Genomic DNA, 19480 nt, shown 5'->3' with positions numbered 1-19480 from the left:
TCTGTCCACCAGTGTGGGATGTTCCAGTGGATGTCCATAGGGCACATTTTATTCGGCCAGAAAGAAAATAATAGCTGAATGGTAAGAAAGGGAAAAGCCAATCCATCCTTTTCCCTGGGAAAATCAGAACTCAAAGGTGCGGGGGAAGTAGTGAGTGCGCCTCACTATAACCCCGAGGTGCGGAATATCCATGATATGATGTACTTAGGTTATTTCAAAAATAATAAATATTTCTTTTATTAAATGTATACATGACAGCTCATACATATTGATGTGGAAGCCTGTTTTACTGGGCCTAGAGAAATATTGTTTGGACCTTGGAGGCTGGCTTAAAGAGCTGCAATTCTAGTTTTTGGAATGTGCCTTTTAAAGTATTCATGTTTGTTGTGTGGGACTGCTCAATGTGACACCCTCTAGTACCTCCCATAGTGCTCCCTCATCTTTTCAGAGAAGACTTCATTCAAATGTTCTCATTCATTTCCCTCTTTCAAATGAAATGGTTTTTCATGGATGCAATAGTAGCAACAGCCACTAGAGCAGTGTTTCCCAATGTGGGCGATATTGCCCCCTGGGGGGTGCTGGAACGATCCAGGGGGGCGGTAGAAGGTTGGGGTGCAATTGGGGGGTGATGAATAAGAATAAGGGGGCGGTGGCAGCATAAAGGAAGAAAAGAAGAGAAGCAAAGAGAAGAGGGTGGGAGGTGTCAAAACATCACGTTTCTGGGTCCAGAATTTCTAATTTAGAGAAAAATTCCAATTAACAAAAATAGAGGGTTAGAACAGATAAAAGGAAGTACTTCCGCACCCAAAGGGTGATTAACATGTGGAATTCACTGCCACAGGACGTGGTGGTGGCTACAAGCATTGCCAGCTTCAAGAGGGGTTTGGATAAAAAGATGGTCCATCAGTGGCTATTAGCCACAGCATATTATTGGAACTGTCTGGGGCAGTGATGCTCTGTATTCTTGGTGCTTGCGGGGGTGGGGGGGCAAAGTGGAAGGGCTTCTAGCCCCACTTGTGAACCTCCCTTTTTTTGCCACTGTGTGACACAGAGTGTTGGACTGGATGGGCCATTGACCTGATCCAACATGGCTTCTCATGTTCTTATGAGGGTTCCTTTTTGTCTGCTACTTAATGCAAATTCACCCAATTAGACTAGTAATGAGGACCAGAACTCCATCCAATTAAAATAGAAGAAGGATGCAGTTTATTTACGCAACAGAATAAAAAATAGAGGTGTATAGACAAACAAGAAACACAGAAACAAAAAACCTTGCTAGTCTATCCTAGCCAATACTTGTTACAGCTAGCAGCTTCTCAAGGTTGCTTACAGTTTCTCTCTCAGGACAGTTTAAATCAGGACAGTGGAAGGAAGCACTGAGGCAATTGCACAAACATCTCTGAAGAGTTCCAACCTGTTGCTTTCTCCTCACAAAGTTTTCTGCAGAGTGTCAAACTTCCTACAGTCCTCTGATTACCAGTAGAATGCTTCTGTTGATTTCAGCCAACTGCAGTGCCCCAGACACAGTGTCTTCTGCAGGGCCAGTGCATGGGAGTAGGCAGGGTACGTGACCACCTAGGGTGCCACCCTGCCAGGGGGCACTACTGGGTGCCCCCTTACTCCCTCTTCCCATGTGGCATGATTGTGCCAGCCAGCAGGCAAGCTGAGAGTCCTGGGCGGTTTTTGTTCGCAGGGCAAACGTTGCCTTTTCTTCGCAGGGCAAACATTGCCTATGCTTGTTGAAGGCTTCCAAGGAAGCCTCCAAAGAGCACCCCATTTTACTGCTGCCTGCTGCTTTCGGGTTAAAAGTGGCTGGGTGGCAGCACCTTCCCATTGCACTAGTTGGAGCTGACGAGCGCAATGGGAAAGTGCCACCCACCCAGCTGCTTTCAATCCACAGCAGGCAGCAGTAAAACTGGGCACTCTTCAGAGGCTTCCTTTGAAGGCTCCGACAAGCACCGACAATGTTTGCCCTGTGAAGAAAAGTGGCATTGTGGCAGCACTTGTGTGTACCACCTGGGGCTCTGGGCTTGCCTGCTGGCTGGCGTGATGACATCATTACCGGCATGCAAAGAATATCCCCCCTTAGGAGAACATGGGGGGGTGGGGTGCATGGGGTTCTTCTTAGGGTGGTAGAACCCCTAGGCTCTGGTCTTCTGTTCCTCTTCTTGAGATTTGATATTTTACTAATCCACTTATATCCCTGACTGTCAAAGTGCTAGAATTGTGCAATCATTGGTACAAAACAACCAATTTAGCTGGGCCCATCTAGATCTTCTCCTGTCAAATACCTGTCAAACTAAATGGCCTCCTGTCCCTGTCAGTTGGAATTAGGGTTGCCAAGTCCAATTCAAGAAATATCTGGGAACTTTGGGGGTGGAGCCAGGAGACTTTGGGGGTGGAGCCAGGAGACATTGGGGGTGGAGCCAGGAACAAGGGTGTGACAAGCATAAATGAACTCCAAAGGAGTTCTGGCCATCACATTTAAAGGGACTGCACGCCTTTTTAAATGTCTTCCTTATATAGGAAATAATGAAGGATAGGGGCACCTTCTTTGGGGGCTCATAGAATTTGACCCCCTGTTCCAATCATTTTGAAACTTGGGGGGTACTTTGGGGAGAGGCAGTAGACACTATACTGAAAATTTGGTGCCTCTACCTCAAAAAACAGCTCCCCCAGGGAAAGGGGGGAAGAGAGGTCTAATTACTGAGCCATAACCCTGGCCCCATATTCCCATCCAGTTTGGGTACTGATCAATGTTCCCTCTAAGCTATGGAGTCTTGTGAGCAAAAAAACCTACTTTGTGAGCTACTGGCATTAAAATTGTGAGCTACCAGTATTAAAGTTGTGAGCTACTGCATAAATTATTGTGCTCTGGGGTCATCCTTCCTGGAGGGCGAGAAGACGAAACAGGAAGGGGAGAGGAGAAGCTGCTGGGATCAGGGCTGGGTGGGAAGGGCCGCCATTCCCCCCCCCCGCTTTCCAGATTTTTGGTGAGCGGGGGGAGGAGGCTCCAATTCTGGGGTCCCCCGCCCAGGCGGGGGATTTGGGAAGTCTAGTTGGAATTGAAATTTCAAAAATTCTCTGTGAATGCGAATGTTACTATAGTTGATTTTATAAAATAAATTTAAAATTTCACACTTCAAAGTGTCTTCTTTACAGCATCTTTGTTTACTCTCTGTGCAGATATGTCACTGCATCTTTTAGTCCGCTTCTTGAAGGTAGATTTCCAGGGGGGTGCTGAGTAATTTTTGTTCTGAAAAGGGGGCGTTAGGCCAAATAAGTTTGGGAACCTCTGCACTAGAGGATCTGGAGAACTAGTGTCCAGCTTTCCTCCACCTTCTTTGGCTGCCATTTTGCAGTGGCACTCATTACCCCTTCAAATTCCAAAGGTGTCCAAAGGCTCAAAAAGTTTAAGTATTCCTGCTGTGTGTTATTTCAAAAGGTAAGGAAGCCCTGTGACATCAAACTAAAGACCACTGTGTGGGACTACCTGTGAAGAAAATTCAGAAGCATCAGTTGGTGTAAAATAAAGCTGTATGCATCCTTGCTGGGATGTACCAGTGTTATTTCAATTGCACTGGCTTCCAGTTTGTTTCCGTATTCCAGTCAAAGGAATGTTTTTGACCTTTAAAACTTTAAACACTGGGTCCTGAGTTTCCCATCCCAGCTTCCCCAGGATCTGAGTTCTATGCATGATTCTTTTTCTTGCTATAAAAGAGATTGGTCTGGCTAGGCTAAGACGGATGGAGAGCCTTTTCGGCCAGTGCTCCCCATATGTGAAATCTCCTTCTGCTAGAGATAATGTTGCTTTTGTTCCTGCAGGCTTTCATCACTAAATCAAATACTTTCCTTTATAAAGTTGGCTTTGAAAGTAGAGTGGAATTAGAATGGTGGTTATTACATTAGTTTCAGGAAGGTAACCAGGTTGGTGTGCAGTAAAAGAGATGGATAGATTTGAGCTCAGTACTGTGTTAGAGATGAACAATTTTTTTTGGGGGGGGGGATAGAGGGCACCCTCAGATTAAGACAAAGAGTGGCATCTCATTCAAGGAGATAACACCTATACACACTTAAAGTGACATAGGACCCCTCAGTGTCCAGGCATGCTGAGTTGTTCACTCCGACTGATGGCACATGAGAGGTTGATGGCAGTTCAAAAATAACAAAGTTTTATTTAACTTTATGGGGAAATGGTCAGGTAGAAATCAGGTACAGGAATTATGAGGTGAACAGGTGATAAAAAATGACAAATAATTGTCACAAACAAGTGACTGTGTTATTCAGACAGGTCTTTAAAACTTGAGAGAAATTTCTTTGCAGTCTCTGGTTACATAAACAAGCATAAGTTTCTTGGAACCACAGACACTAAAGTTGGTAAAGACAAGAATATTCAAACAAGTTTCCATTTCCCTTTTTAACCGCTTAATAGGGATCACCATACTCCTCTAGGAGCTATTGCCCTCAGAGTAGATAGGGATCAGACATACCCTTTTTTAGGAGCTGTTTCCCTCAGGCTTGAATGGGGGTCCTTCTTGATCCCCTCACTTGATCCTCTCAGTCATTTAGCCTTCTGTAATGGACAGCAAGCAGAGGCATGTTCAGAGACAGTGCTTATTGGATGAGAGTGAGTTAGTTGACCTGATTGATAGCTCATGGAATTAATTCTGATTGGAGCTAACTGGCAAGAAGAGTGTGACAGTTAGGCAGTTGGAGTGCTGGAGAGTGGATGAAGAAGCATGTGGTGGATTCTCCAGTGTGAGAAGAGTCTAAAAAGCAGAGTCTGTTTCAGAGCCAGTGTGGTGTGGCTTTGGAAAAAGAATAGACTCTGGAGGAGACTGTTCCAGTCTCTCTATGTGTGAAACAAAGAATCACAACTTGAGAGGGGAATTAGTTCTCCAGCTTTAAACTTAATATCCAGTGTGAAAAGACAGTGAATTTGGAAGATAAGGATTTGGCAAATGGTTGGGAGTGGCATTGAAAGGCCCTAAACATGCCAAAAGCCCAGGTTGTTGATCTTAAGGAGAAGATAATAATGATCTTGCCAGAGAGAAGAGTCTAGTAGGAGAACTTTAGTCTTAAACAAAAAGGGATAAAGCTGTGTGACCATCAAATATTAAATTCAAAGGTAAAAGTGAGGAAACCAAGAACCAGTAGAATCTAAGATAAAGCAGTGTAACATCTGTTACACCTTCAGTGAAAGCCAAATGGTCCCAAGTCTAAAAAGTCTTGTTTATTCAGCAACTTAAAGATATGTGACTTTGCTGTCAACCAATTCCAAATCCCAAACACAATGTAAATATTGATTCCCATCCCTGCCAGTTTGTTCAAATAAATCAAAATGCTATTAAAATCTTTAAGTGTGCCTAGAGTGCCATTTCTGAAGGGGGATTTTGGTAAACTGATGCAACACAAGGGTGATCGTTATAGAGATGACTAATAACAGGGTCACCTAGTAACACCTTCCTTTCCAGTCAACTGTCAGTTCTTAACTGCCTCTCCTGACACTTTTAGCTGAAGAATTCTATTCAACTCCCCTTTCACTCAGCGTTCGCAGACTGGGTTATAGCATTAACCATTTACTGTCCATCACAGATGCAAATGGGAAATGAGATCCTTGAGCCCCTGTATCCCAAAGAATGGAGTCAGCACTCAAAGGCAGAATGCAAAATGTAGTTAGTTTTATTAGAGCAGGCGGAAGATGGCTGGGGGATTACAATTATCTTTGCATCTTGGCTCGCTTCTTTGCAAGACCTCTTGCACCTTCTGACTGGGATATAGGAGTTCAGGGATCTCCATTTCTATTTGTATTTGACTCACGAAAGCTTATACCCTGAAAATATTGTTGGTCTCTAAGGTGCCACTGGACTCGAAGCTATCAAGCTTATTAAACAGTTTATTTCACTGTACTTTTGCAAGATGATTTTATATTAATTTTACATGGATTTTACAAAGATATGACGTTCTCGCCTGAATGAACTACTTTGAGGGCCTTTGGGTAGAAAGGTGGTCTAAAAATAGATGAAATAAGTCAAATTTGTATACAGCCTGAATGTGAGAAGACTTGCATTGCTAAATCCAGCTCTTCCTGCCCTCCCTTTCCTTTGCCAAGTCTGTTCCTTACTTAAGAGTTTTATCTATGAATGAAAGGTATGAGGTTGACTTTCACTTGTTCCTCCTCCTTCTGCCAATTCACCTCAATTAAAAACAGTGGGGAAATGGCATTTGGTTTTTATTCATGAGCTTGAAAAATGAGCCTGTGAATGTTCCTGGGAAATTGCAGGTTTCCCCTTCACCACCCAGCCCATTTCAATTTAATTCACCGCAAACTAAAGAGATTGACACTGGAAGGTTAAAGGGACAATCAGCCCTATTGGGCTCATTTAGTATGCCTGTCTGAAAAAGTTCCATTTGATTGTAATTTAGTTTTAGATTGAAAAATTCCAAAAAGATGTAGTAAGACCTACTGTAAAATGGAAATATCCCATTAAAATGCTTCATTTACAGCTATGACATTAGGTTTCTGGAAGTTAAACTGAAACAATTCATCTTTCCAAAGTCCTAATATTGAATTAACATCTCCAGATAGAATCAGCAGATTCTAATTTCTGATAATGATACAGTTTCAGAAGCAGGTGGAATCATGCTTCTGAGAACGTGAAACGTATGTTGATGTTATCTTATTTAATAGAGGGTTTTGTTTTTAAAGACAAAAGATCCGTGTAGCATGGACCCCATTTATAATTAACTCAGAATGTGAAACACTCCCTTTCTAATGGAGTAGGAATCTGCTCAAACTTTTGCAATGGGCAATCCTAAATTCTCACTATGTATTTCTTTCTTGATAAAACAAAAGTTGGGTTATTGTTGTGGTTTAGACATTCTGAATAATATAACTGAATTGCATTTGATGTCAGTGTAAAATAGCACCTTTCCTAGCTCTCGGTGATTAGTTTCTAAAAAGAGTAGAGCTGGGGTTAAAACCTATATCACCCCAAGTGTGTATGGAGATAAACAATCACATATTAGTATGGCAAAGCACTTTTTTCATGTTCAGAGACACTCTTTCTGCATCCATGTATTTATTCAAAAAGTCTGTTTAGCACATTGGCTTAAAGACAGTACAAAAGCAACAGACTCAGTATTTTAAAAAAAAAAACATACAGGAAACAAATATGCAAATGTTTAAAAGTAGTGTAGAAAAAATTCCCAGCTAGTCATCAGGCTAAATTCCTGTTTATTCCCAAATTCAGATTGAGGTCAGATTTTAAGAGCTACAGAGACATATTTAGCAACAGTGAGAGTAATACATTTTTCAATTCCAGACAGGAGATTAAGTCTATGGTAATCAATCTGAACAGTTGGGAAATATTGCTAAAGAAGGCACTATCAAAGAAGCTCTCAAATTGCCACAGTGTTATAATGAAAGGGGGGGGTGCACCAGGGTTTCAAGCTGGCAATAGCTACATAGACACATGCCTTGTCCACATGGGATGCCAGAAAATCTATCACATACATGTATGATCAGTAGTGTATTAAAATGGGCCAAAGAAAAGGGCATAATTATTGAGAGGGCTGTGAGGCAATATAAATCCTTATTCACAAAAAAATGGAGATGAGGGCACAAATTCCAATGCAGTGAAGGAGCAGGTTTGTTCAGCATCTGTTAGATGTTTCTGGTCAGGTAATTCAAGGTGTTCTAACCACATTACAAGAGCTCTGTTAAGCCGTAACTCAATCAAACCTGGGACTGAAGTATAACAGCATGGGTGAGTCCAGTTTTTCAAAATAGTTGGGATGACTTTTTTGAAATTGTCATGCTAATATTCCTGCAGCAGGAATAGAGTTAACAATTTAAACTAATTTGGGGGGACCATTACAAGAGCCCAGTCAACCAGTACAAGAGCCCAGTCACGACCATTTCTGCTGAACTCTAGAGCTATACTGGACAAATTACATCATGAAATTAAAGTGTGAACTGGGCACATCGCTTCAAATGGAATAAGAATTTAAGGGTATGGGACTGAAATAGAATCATAGAATAAAAAATAGAATAATATAAACAGAATCCTAGAATCCTATGCATCAGGGGTGGCCAATGGTAGCTCTCCAGATGTTTTTTGCCTACAACTCCCATCAGCCCCAGCCATTGGCCATGCTGGCTGGGACTGATGGGAGTTGTAGGCAAAAAACATCTGGAGAGCTACTGTTGGCCACCCCTGCTATACATAGAATCATAGAATCAAAGTAGAATCAAAAAGCGTGAACAGCCTTAGACTTCACCCATGTCTTCACTAAGTCCTATTTAAAGAGGCTATCATTCTTTGTGACTGCTGAGACTTTGTGGGAAAAATTTCAAGAATGTTCAGTGTTCCTTAGTTTTGTTTTTGTTTTACTTCATTAAAAATGCATATTTACACGCTTTGCATGAAAGTTTTATTGCTATTTATTGCAATATCTTATATTGCTTAAACATCATCCAGGTCAGGCCAACCCCTGCACCATGCAGGATAACCTAAAGTATCCCTGATAGATAATTGTCCAATATCTGCTTAAACACCTCCAAGGAGGGAGAACCCACAACATCCTTTGGCGACCAATTGCTCCAGTGAACTGCCCTTATTGTTAAAAAGTTTTTTCCTAATATCCTGCCAATATCTCCCCATCTGTAATTTAAACCCATTATTGCAAACTTTATCCTCCCCTACCAGCTGAAATAGTGCGCTACCCTCCTTTAAATGACAGCATTTCAAATATTCCAAAAGAATACTCATACCCACCCACCTTGGCCTCCTCTTTTCCAGGCTGAACATTCCCAATTCCCATACTTTTCATCATAAGACTTAGAACTGAATACTTCAATCTAAGAACCTTCCTATTTCAACGAGGGATGGACGCAAACCATAGTTCGTCTCAAATTTTAGCTTGTTCAAGGACAAACTGGGATGAACTACCCAGTTTGGCACAATTCATGGTGGCTTTTGACAGTTCATGAAGAGCAGAAAAGAGGGGTTTATCCCTGCTTTCCAATCTCCAGGAGAAACAGCTGAGGGGCTGGGAGCTCCCCGCCACTCAGCTATTTGGTTTAAATGGCTCAGAGCCATTTGCTTGTTGCCCTTGCTTTATCTCAAACTGTCTACATCATGTTACATGCTGATTTGTTTTTTGCTTTTTTTCTCAACCCTGTCTACAAGTTTGAATGCTTTTCTTCCATTTCATTGTATCTGAAGAAGTGTGTATGTACACACAAAAGCTTATACCATGAATAAAAAATTGTTGGTCTTAAAGGTGCTACTGGTACTGGACTCTAACTTTATTCTGTTGCTTCGGACCAACCCAGCTACCCATCTGGACCCATCTTTCTAGGTGTTAAAGAGATGAGAGAGGGTGCAAAAATTATTATTCTAAGCAATCAAGGAAGAGGGTTAATCAAGAGGCATTGCTGTGCCGCATTAACACATGTATCTGTTGGTATTTCTAGCTTTGAGGAATATTGTAGTATTAGAATTCATATAACTATTTGAAACAAGTTTTTCTATCATTTTACCTCCCAAGTTCCTCACATGTGATTCCTTAACTGAATGGCTTTGTCATGATAGGAAGAAAATTCTGTTTCAACATGTTTTAATTGACATCAGAGGGATTTTGTGATGGCTTTCAGGAGACTGGTTAAAAAAAAATAGTGGGTATTATAAGACTTTTGTGGATAATTTAGATGTTGGTTTTATTGGTTTGGACTTTTTATCCCTTGTTCAGTGGTTTTATTGGTGGTATAAAGGTCTTGGATTCTAAATGGCATGATAGGGGAGAGTGGATTGTTTGCTGCCATTAGGGAATGAAATCTCTGGATCTGAAAGCCAGGATATAATTGTGTGTGTCCTGTGTGTACCTTCTGTGTTCCTATAAGTTTAAATAGTCAGTGTATGCATCGCTAAACTATTATTGCTCTGTAAATAACGTTCAGAGGAAAAAAATCTGCAAGAGGGCAGAGCACTAAAAAATAGCTCATCTTCATATGATGCTAAAATAAATCACCTATGTATCTAATGAAATCATTTGCCTTAGGCATCTTGCATATAAAGACACAAGACAACAGTTTGGGCTTAACTAGTTTATTTAAATAACTAAGCTGATCTATATCATACTATTAAACATGCACACCTATTTTAATGGACAGGCTGTGTTAGGCAGCCTACTCATAACTGCCTTTCTGTGCAGATACACCCCTAACTTCAAACTTAGCCAGCATCTTCTGCCAACCTTGTTTATCATCACCTGCACATAATGTGCCAAAAGGTGCCAGCCCCCTCCCCAATGTGCCGCACAGCCACTATCAAGCTCAAAAAAGATGTTGCTCAGCAGCACCAAAGCAATCCTTTCTAGCTGGACCCTACCCCATGGCACAGCCAGTGAAGTGCTGTTATGGGCAGGCCTTCCATCACTGCCAGTGCCTCAGGATGATCAGCCCACCCTTTCCCTCCCAAAGTAGTGATGGACTAAACAGACCAAAGACCAAGGCTTACATAACCAATCTCCACAATGACATCATGTAGCAGGCAAAAAAAAAAAAGGTCTCCAATCCAGGGAAACAAAAAAAAACCCCAGCAAATCCTGCAATATCTAAAGAGAGGATGGTTGGGTCAGGATTTAGCAGCAAAGGCATGGTTGGAGGGAAGCACTGCCATAGTATAAGCCAAACCATATTTCTCCATTGGCTGGACTCATAGAAATTGCCCAATAAGCCTCATTTGAATTTATGGGGCTGAGCAAGCCTCATTTTGGGTAGGAGCTCACAGGAGTGGAGCTTCAGAACCTCTAAATTTTATTGTGCTCTTTCTTTCTTAACTCCCCCCCCCACACACACACACAAAAATACTTTCTTCTGGGCTCCATTGTTCAAACCCCCTGTGAGAATATTGCTGAATTCTAAGATTTGACAAACTTTCTAATATTTCCCCCCCACAAAAAATTGGAAAATAACCAAAACATATAAAGCAGACAGATGGAAATCTTCATCATGCCACTGTGGCCACACAAGAGAAAGTAATTTAACAAGTATGTTGGGAGTAAGGTTTTATTATAACAATTATAATTCAAGAAGTGTTTTAAGGTAGATGGCTGAGCTGATATAATTTAGTACTCTTCTGGAGATGTCAGGGGTGTGTGGCATATGCAAATGAGTTGTGCTAATGAGCTCTGGCACCTCTTTTTCTACAGAATGACCCCTGGAGGTAATATTGTATAAAGGGTGTTTCTGTATCTCTCTCTCTTTAAGTGCTAAACCTGGTGAATTAGGATTTGTTAAAAAGATTTAACAGGATGTCTCCACTATAGGGACTTATGGTTCCTCACTCACTATAGGTGCTATATTCAGCTTCACAGATATTAATTAGTTCTATTGATCATATCTCACATTTTTATGAGATCAGGTTCTGTGTTCATTCTACTTTGCCGATCTGTTTATAATGTTTCCCCCACTCCCATCCTTCTATTGCTTGAAATGTTGAATGTAAATATATTTGTTCTGGATGTACACTTCAGAGCATCTGATAAAGTGAATTCTGAGTCATGAAAGCTTATGCTTGAAATATGTTACATGATTCTTTAAGGAGTCATCAGGCTTCTGTTTGATTTCTCCCATTAATTTCCACTGCACAAATGTTATAGCCTTTGTTGTGTTCTGTTGTGTTCTGAGCTGAGTCAAAGGTTCATCTCCCTTCATTGAAGCAATCCATCAGCCTTGTGGCTCAGGAGTTAATATTTATAAAGCCTTTGTAAGATGAAAAAGTATGCAAACAAATGGCATAGTCCATTTCATTGTATATAGAGATGTGAATTGCCTTTAAGCATATTGTGTACTTGTGTAGCTAGCACTCAGCAGCTCTGTGTGTGTACTGTGTAGAGGTTAAATGGGTTTTGCCCCTTTGAAGACTATCTACACACTGAAGAGCAACAGAAAAAGCTAATGTTTGATAGTTAAGAAAAGCTAAAAGTCAATAGTTAAGAAAAATCACAAAGGCGTAGGTAGAAATGCTTTATATGTTTGAATGTGCTGTTTTCTTCAGAGTTCACAAATGGCTTACAGATGCATTGCAGATATATACTGATGAATGTACTTGTATTAGGAACACATAGAATGAAGGCATATCTGACCCTCCTACTCCATTCCATACTTTTAATAGCATGCATAGTGTATCTCTCAAATTATGGACTCCAACCTATTCAGTTTTACCCCAGTGGTTATTTGTACTGGCATCAGGAAGCTATTCGTGGACGCACACCCCTAAAGAGTAAGGCAGATATGTTCTGCAACATGATTTCTAACTTCCCCTTTTCTGTTCAACAGGAGGAGAGGTTCCCTATACGACGCTGGCAACTCGAATGATGATGGGTGCCTGGTGGCTCTTCGCCTTAATTGTCATCTCTTCCTACACGGCAAATCTTGCAGCATTTCTCACCATCACTCGCATTGAAAACTCCATCCAGTAAGTTGGCACAAATGCTATATGGGTGATGGCAGACGCGTAGAGAGGGGGGGGCGGGAAGGGCGGCCCGCCCCAGGTCTTGGGGTCCACGCGTTGGCAAGGGGGCCCCCAAAACAATGGCCGTGACGTTGCTGCGCCTGCGCTGAAAGGGGGGGGGGAGAAAAAGAATGGAAGCGCCTGTGGCGCCCGACAGCGTGAGGGGGAGCGCGCGCGCACGGCGGAAGAAGGGGGTGGGGAGCGGCGCGCGCACGCAGGGCTCCTCGTTCCCTTCCCTTCCCCCCTCCCCCTTTTTTCCCCCTCAGTCACTCACTCACACAATTGAAAGCATTAAGCAAAGCGCGGGAAAGGCGCGCCGCCCGCGTCCGTCGCTTTTCTCCTCTCTCGCTCGGAGTCGTCGCTCCCTCGCCTCAGATTGAAGGCGCGCATGCGGCAGCATGCGCACCAGCCTCCTCGGGCTTCTCCCGTGGCGGGGGGAGGGTCTTGTCCTTGGGGCTGGGGGCTGCCGCCTGGGCCGCCCTCGCCGCCGCCGCCCTGGAAGCAGGTAAGAACTGGGGAAGCGTGGTCAAGTTACTGTGGCTCCATGCACTTCTGAAAGTTCTGTGCCTACCAATTCCAAGATTCATATCTTTACCACAATCAATCCTTTCTGCAGCTTCTGACTAACCCTTAAGAGAAATGCACTGCTCTATAGAGATAGGCTGAAGAATTTAGAGCTGAGTTAGAACTACAGTCCCATATGATTTAGAATGCGCTCTCTCTCTCTCTCTCTCTCTCTCTCTCACACACACACACACACACACACATCCAATGCTGTGTTCACTGTGAGAATGCCAAATTGTTCAATTGCTCAAGTTAGTTTATACTCATACTGAGCATATGAAGCTGCCTTATACTGAGCCAGACTGTTGGTCTGCCAACATCCTCATTGTCTACTCTGGCAGGATCTCCACCAAAGCTCTTCCTCATCCTCTGATATCTGACTCTCTTAACTGGAGATGCCAGCCACTGAACCTGGGATGTTCTGCATCCAAAGCACATGCTGTACTACTGACCACCCCCCCCCCCCAACTCTACTGCTTCTACGATCATTCCAGGCCCCACAATCTACTATGCACAAACTCAGCAAGGACTGCTTCCTGTATTGTAAAGAGATTTGCAGTAAATGCTACATGAATATATCCTTTACAAATGTTCATTCATTTATTTTGTATCAGGGTGTGAGGATAAAGGGCTTTTCCACATGCTTGATTTACTCCTGATTTTCTTGGCAGTCAATCCACAAAAACTGGAATAGTTTTGGACATGGGATTTTTTTTTGCACATCTGCCCTCCCTCTGCCTTTTCACAGTTGTGGAGTCAGTTTGTTTTCTTCCACACATGCCTTAAATAATCAGGATTTTCAAGGGAGGGTTCTATCATCATTGCTGGCATCACAATACCCCCTCCTTTTTATTTTTATGCATGCTTATATCAATAGTGTAGCTGAATTTTTTAAAAAAGATTGAAAATGAATACAAACTCAAAATGAAAAGAAAGAGCAGGGGACTCCACTGGCATATGGAAGGCTGCTTGAGGTAGCAATCCTGGGGCGGGAGGTGGTGGCAGCTGGCTATTGTGGGAGGGTCAGTGTGAGTTCCCCCATTCCTGCCTGCCTGCCTTTTCAACAGAAAGCCTAAAAGGGGAGCAGCTCTGCCACCTATCTGTTTATGAACTGTATGCAATGAATTATGGCTCTTCCAAATTGCATTTGTTTTTGCTGGTGCCAGAAGTTCCTTCCTTCCTTCCTTCCTTCCTTCCTTCCTTCCTTCCTTCCTTCCCTCCCTCCCTCCCTCCCTCCTTATGTTCTTATGTGACACAGAGTGTTGGACTGAATGGGCCACTGGCCTGATCCAACAGGGCTTCTCTTATGTTCTTATGTGACACAGAGTGTTGGACTGGATGGGCCACTGGCCTGATCCAACAGGGCTTCTCTTATGTTCTTATGTGATGCAGAGTGTTGGACTGGATGGGCCACTGGCCTGATCCAACAGGGCTTCTCTTATGTTCTTATGTGACACAGAGTGTTGGACTGGATGGGCCACTGGCCTGATCCAACAGGGCTTCTCTTATGTTCTTATGTGATGCAGAGTGTTGGACTGGATGGGCCACTGGCCTGATCCAACAGGGCTTCTGTTATGTTCTTATGTGACGCAGAGTGTTGGACTGGATGGGCCATTGGCCTGATCCAACATGGCTTCTCTTATGTTCTTATGTGACAATACTGACTTTGGTGGACCCAAGCACTGATTCAGTGTAAGGGAGCTTTGTGTTTGTGACTGGAGTGGACAATACTGACTTTGGTGGACCCAAGCACTGATTCAGTGTAAGGGAGCTTTGTGTTTGTGTCTTCTGGTGCAATTTTGTTCTCAGATCCTGTATTTACTTCATCAGTATATGGGATAAGGCACTTTCTCAACTGTGCTGCATAATGCAGCCTATTTATTTTGTCCTGTTTGCTCTGTTGGCTCTATCTGCGCCACCTTCATCACTTTCGGGGTGTGGATCCCCCAGTGGGGTGGTCTCCCGACTCCCTCCGCCGGCTGTTTCTGATAGCCCTGCGCCCCCTCTTTCATTTGATATGTGTCCCGTGCGGATGCCACCCTCCTGCCGGGAGATGCCGCAAAATGAGCCCCCTTGAGGCTTATGGCGGCAGGGCTCGGGGGAAGCGAGCTAGACTGCTGTTCTTTTGAGGGGTTATAGAGTGTTTCGAGCCCGTCCCTGTGGCATCGGTCCCATCGTTGTGGGACCCAGGGGGGCGGCGCAGCGGCCCGCTGAAGCAGCCTGTCGGTCACTTCCGGGTTCCTGTCCTGCATCTTGACCTGTGTTATTAGTGACAGTGATGAAGGTGGCGCAGATAGAGCCAACAGAGCAAACAGGACAAAATAAATAGGCTGCATTATGCAGCACAGTTGAGAAAGTGCCTTATCCCATATACTGATGAAGTATATACAGGATTTGAGAACAAAATTGTTTCCGGCGGTGATATTTGGGGGATTGTTGGGGACGTCACAGGAAGTGCTGTGAAGTCACTTCCTGTTTCCGGCAGTGGCATTTGGGGGAAATGATGTCATTTGGGGGAAGTGATGTCACAGGAAGTGATGTCACTTCCCGTTTCCGGCAGGTGGCGCGGGGGGGGGGAATGATGTCACAGGAAGTGATGTCACTTCCTGTTTCCGGCGGTGGCTTGCCGTCACCGGAAGTGACGTCACTTCCTGTTTCCGGCGGCGTGCACACACGTAGGGGGGCCCACATAAATCTTGGGCCCCGGGCCCCGAAAGCCCTAGCTACGCCACTGGGTGATGGGAGGAATCTGCGGTCATTCCCAGTTCTACATTCTGCTGGGGCTGTCTTTTGTCTGTTCCTAATGAGGTCATTAGCCCAGTGAAGACATTTTGTATCAGTCAGCAGGTGGAATGGGGGAATAGGTTCACACTCATTGGTTCTGCCTCCAGCCTCCATGCATTGATCAGTAATCCTTCACGTGATTCGGGACCTGGTTTTTTTTCCCCTAGAAACCTCAATCATGTATGCACACAGGGTCAGTACACATGGCCCAGTCAGTGTATGACAGTCCGGTTTCTTCCTGCGAAATATTACTTTGTATATCAATTGTGTTTGAACTAAAGGACACCATTATGTCTCTTTGCATCAAGTATACCAGTGCTGTAGAGGGTACAATAGAGATCATAAAGTGGACAGGTCAGGTCCTTCTGTATCCTTTCCCTTGTCAGTCCTGCTGCTATCTATTTGATCTCAGATTGGTATTCTTAGGAACTTCCTTCCGTCTGCCTACCTCTCTGTTCTCTCTTTTCACCCTTCAAGGGAGCAACATGCAATCTCTTAATCTCTCTCCATCAGTGAGTTAGACAGATAGCTGGAATGCCTATATCTTGCCTTTCCTATCACAGTCATGATTTCTTGAACACTAAAACAGTATCTGTTTCTCTCCTAAAGCAATGAATCTGATGTAGATCTGATTCTAAAGCGACTTTGCTTCATTTTGCACGCAGAGAACCCCTGCTAATGGATTGCATGTGAGAAAGCACATTTCTGAGTGCCCCCCTCCAAGTTAAAAATTACCTGCAAATAGGAATCCCACACAGAAGACAAAGAGCTAAGAAATATTCTTTCTTCCTGATGTGCTAATGGAGCAGCAGTCAAAAGTGCCATTTCCCCTTCTGCATGGTACATTCTGCCAAGCCTTTCCCACCTCGCTGTGCTGCACAGACAGACCCAGCCTTATCTGTGGACGATGAAGACCAAAAAAAGAACGAGAGTTTTCTCATTTATTTCATCCTCCCCTCTATTCCCTTCATATTGCTTCCAGATAAATCTATCTAGCTGCTACTGCTCAGTGCAATAGCTGGGGCAAGTACCTTTGTACCTATCTACATAGAGGCAGTATACCAAGGTACCAAACACAGTTACTACTGCTGCCGCTTAAGCTGGGCTTTCCTACAGTGAATGTCAGAGCCTTGTGCCATGATCATTAGATGGCCCCAGATGAATGCTGCAAGTTCTGGTGTTGCCCGGGATCCGTCCAAGGAACTGCAGAGCTGCCTGATGATGGTGGCTGGACGCTTTGTCTTTTCTCTCCTCAGAGAAAGTGAATAGAGAACTTCCTAGGATGGCAGGAAGCAGGCCACCTTATAAGGCATAAGGATTTTACTTCATGGACCATAAAAATGGTCCATCTGACTGCTCTGTTGGACTAGAGACCGTGCCTTGCTACCTGTGTGTGTTCAGTGCTGTCAAGTCAGTTCTGACTTATGGTGACCCTATGAATGGATGACCTCCAAAACATCTTATCATGAACAGCCTCACTCAGGTCTTGCAAACTGAGGGCCATGGCTTCCTTTACTAAATCAATCCATCTCATGGCGGGTCTTCCTCTTTTCCTGCTGCCATCAGCTTTCCCTAGCATTCTTGTCTTTTCAAGTTACTTTTGTTAGAACCATTTAATTGAGGATGCCAAGGACCTTCAATGTGCAGAGCATAGGCTTTATGTCTTCCACAGAACTGTGGTCCTTCCCTCCCTTCATATCCATTATGCATTATAAATATTTTAATTAGATATAAAGGTATAACATGCCATCCCTAAAACAAGTGAGAATGAAATGTTAGTTCCTAACGTGATGCCATATAAAACAAATCATACGATAATCTGTACTCCTGTGTAGACACCGCATTGCTCAGCATCTTTTCCCTGTTGTGGTCTTGCCCCCAAATTGAGATCAAATGGAGAACATCCCATAAACACTTTAATGTAGAAAGCCAGGCTGTTTAGAGAGTTGCAAACGAAAAGGTCGTTGACACCTTCCAAAAAGCACTTATTTTCATCCAAAGACAGAATTCCATTCCTTTCTCAGCTTGCCATGCGTTCTTTCTTCAAAATACATCTAGACCTGATCCATCCAGCCCTATAAACCACCCAGCTAGCAGTGTTATTACTTTCTGACACGGCTGTCATTGCAGGCACCAGATCACTTGTCTTCCAGGGCCCTGTCTCCTCTGCCTGCTTCAAAATTAATCCTTGGAACTGCGGGTGGCGGGAGAGGGGGGTGATAACTGCACAGGCAAAGCTTTATCTGAATTAGAGTCATAAATAAGTGCTTCAGAATAAGCAATCAGATGTTTGCCCTCATTATTTAATGACTAATTGCTGCCTGGCAGACAGCAGTACGTGCCACAGTGCAGCACTAAAAGCACCCTCATACTAAGTGGGCAGGTTGTGGTTGTTTGTTTCTACTGTGTGCACAGTGTCATAAATATATTTTTAAGGTTCTATGTAACTGGTAGGTAATCAACACATTACAATTCTGGCCATAGAACTGTTGAAGAATTGCATGCTGTCAGACCAAAATTAGTTGTTCTCTCTTTCTCTGTATATGTTGTTGGGTTTTTAAAAAGAAAATAAAAACCAGGGAGTTGTAAAACCTGGCAGCCTGATTCTATGGGCAGCGTTAACTGCTTCAGCACAAAGTAGGGATTTTCACTAAGGCAGCTCAGGTAACATTCTGCTTTGAATTTGGAAATAGAAACAAACATCGATTCAGAGGGCAGCCATGTTGAAGAGCTAGATTTGAGTCCCATAGCACCTTAGAGACAAACAAGATTTTCAGGGTATGAGCTTTTGAGGCCGTGATGTCCCTAGGCTAGCCCGATCATGTCAGATCTCAGAAGCTAAGCATGGTTGGCCCTTTGGATGGGAGGACCACTAAGGAATCAAGGGTCAGTACCCAGAGGTAGGCAATGGGAAACCACCTCTGAACATCTCTTGCCTTAAAAACCCTATGGGATCACCCTGAGACAGCTGCAACTTGATGGCACTTTCCATCTTTCCATCACCAAGTGTTCGTGAGTCAAAGCTGTCAAAAGCTTAAAACCTGAAGGTCTTGTTTGTCCCTAAGGTGCTATTGGACTCTGATACAAAGATGGTTCAGAAGTCATGGGAAACCATAGTTTTCTGCCTGATGACCAAACAAATAGAGAAGGGTTTGTGACCCAGTGGTGCTGTATCTGCTTTGCATGCAGAAGGTCCTGGGTTCAACCGCTGGCATCTTCATTTGAAAGGTTCTGAGATCAGGCAGTGGTGAAAGACCTGAGATCCTGGACAGCTGCTGCTGGTCAGAGGAGACAATACTAATAGTCCAGCTTGGTCTAAATGTCTAAGGCAACCATATCTTCATGATCCATTCAGGGCTGCTAACACTAGCCTGCAGCTCCTTGTGCACATCAGCTAGTTACTTCAGTGTTCATGGCAATTTAAAAATTGCCAGTTTTCATATAATGGCAAACCAGAGTTTGCAATTATATGCAAACTAGAAAATTACAGTCTGTGCTTTCCCTGTAGTCCAGGATTCCAAATATTCGTTCAGTCCTCACTGTCTTGAAACTGCAGTTTTCAGGTTAAGCACAAGCCTTACTTTGACAGATCAAACGTAATGGCAAGCTGT

At 43.5% G+C, this 19480-nt stretch overlaps 1 protein-coding gene across 3 annotated transcripts in view; it reads left to right on the top strand.

Moving 5' to 3' along the window:
* GRID2 (glutamate ionotropic receptor delta type subunit 2) overlaps positions 1-19480 on the top strand; it is a 1226781-nt gene that overhangs the window by 1028250 nt on the left and 179051 nt on the right. For all 3 annotated transcript variants that reach the window (XR_009555818.1, XM_060247053.1, XM_060247052.1), the window contains one exon: positions 12347-12485. Coding sequence is in view for 2 of the 3 variants with exons in the window: in XM_060247053.1 (XP_060103036.1) it covers positions 12347-12485 (139 nt within the window). In the remaining variant the exon portion in view is untranslated. The remainder of the gene's footprint in view (positions 1-12346; positions 12486-19480) is intronic.

The sequence above is a fragment of the Heteronotia binoei genome, chromosome 9 (assembly GCF_032191835.1).
Source record: "Heteronotia binoei isolate CCM8104 ecotype False Entrance Well chromosome 9, APGP_CSIRO_Hbin_v1, whole genome shotgun sequence".
In the NCBI taxonomy this organism is placed as follows: Eukaryota; Metazoa; Chordata; class Lepidosauria; order Squamata; family Gekkonidae; genus Heteronotia; species Heteronotia binoei.
Note: the sequence above shows the minus strand (reverse complement) of the source record. Positions and strands in the feature narration are given on the sequence as shown.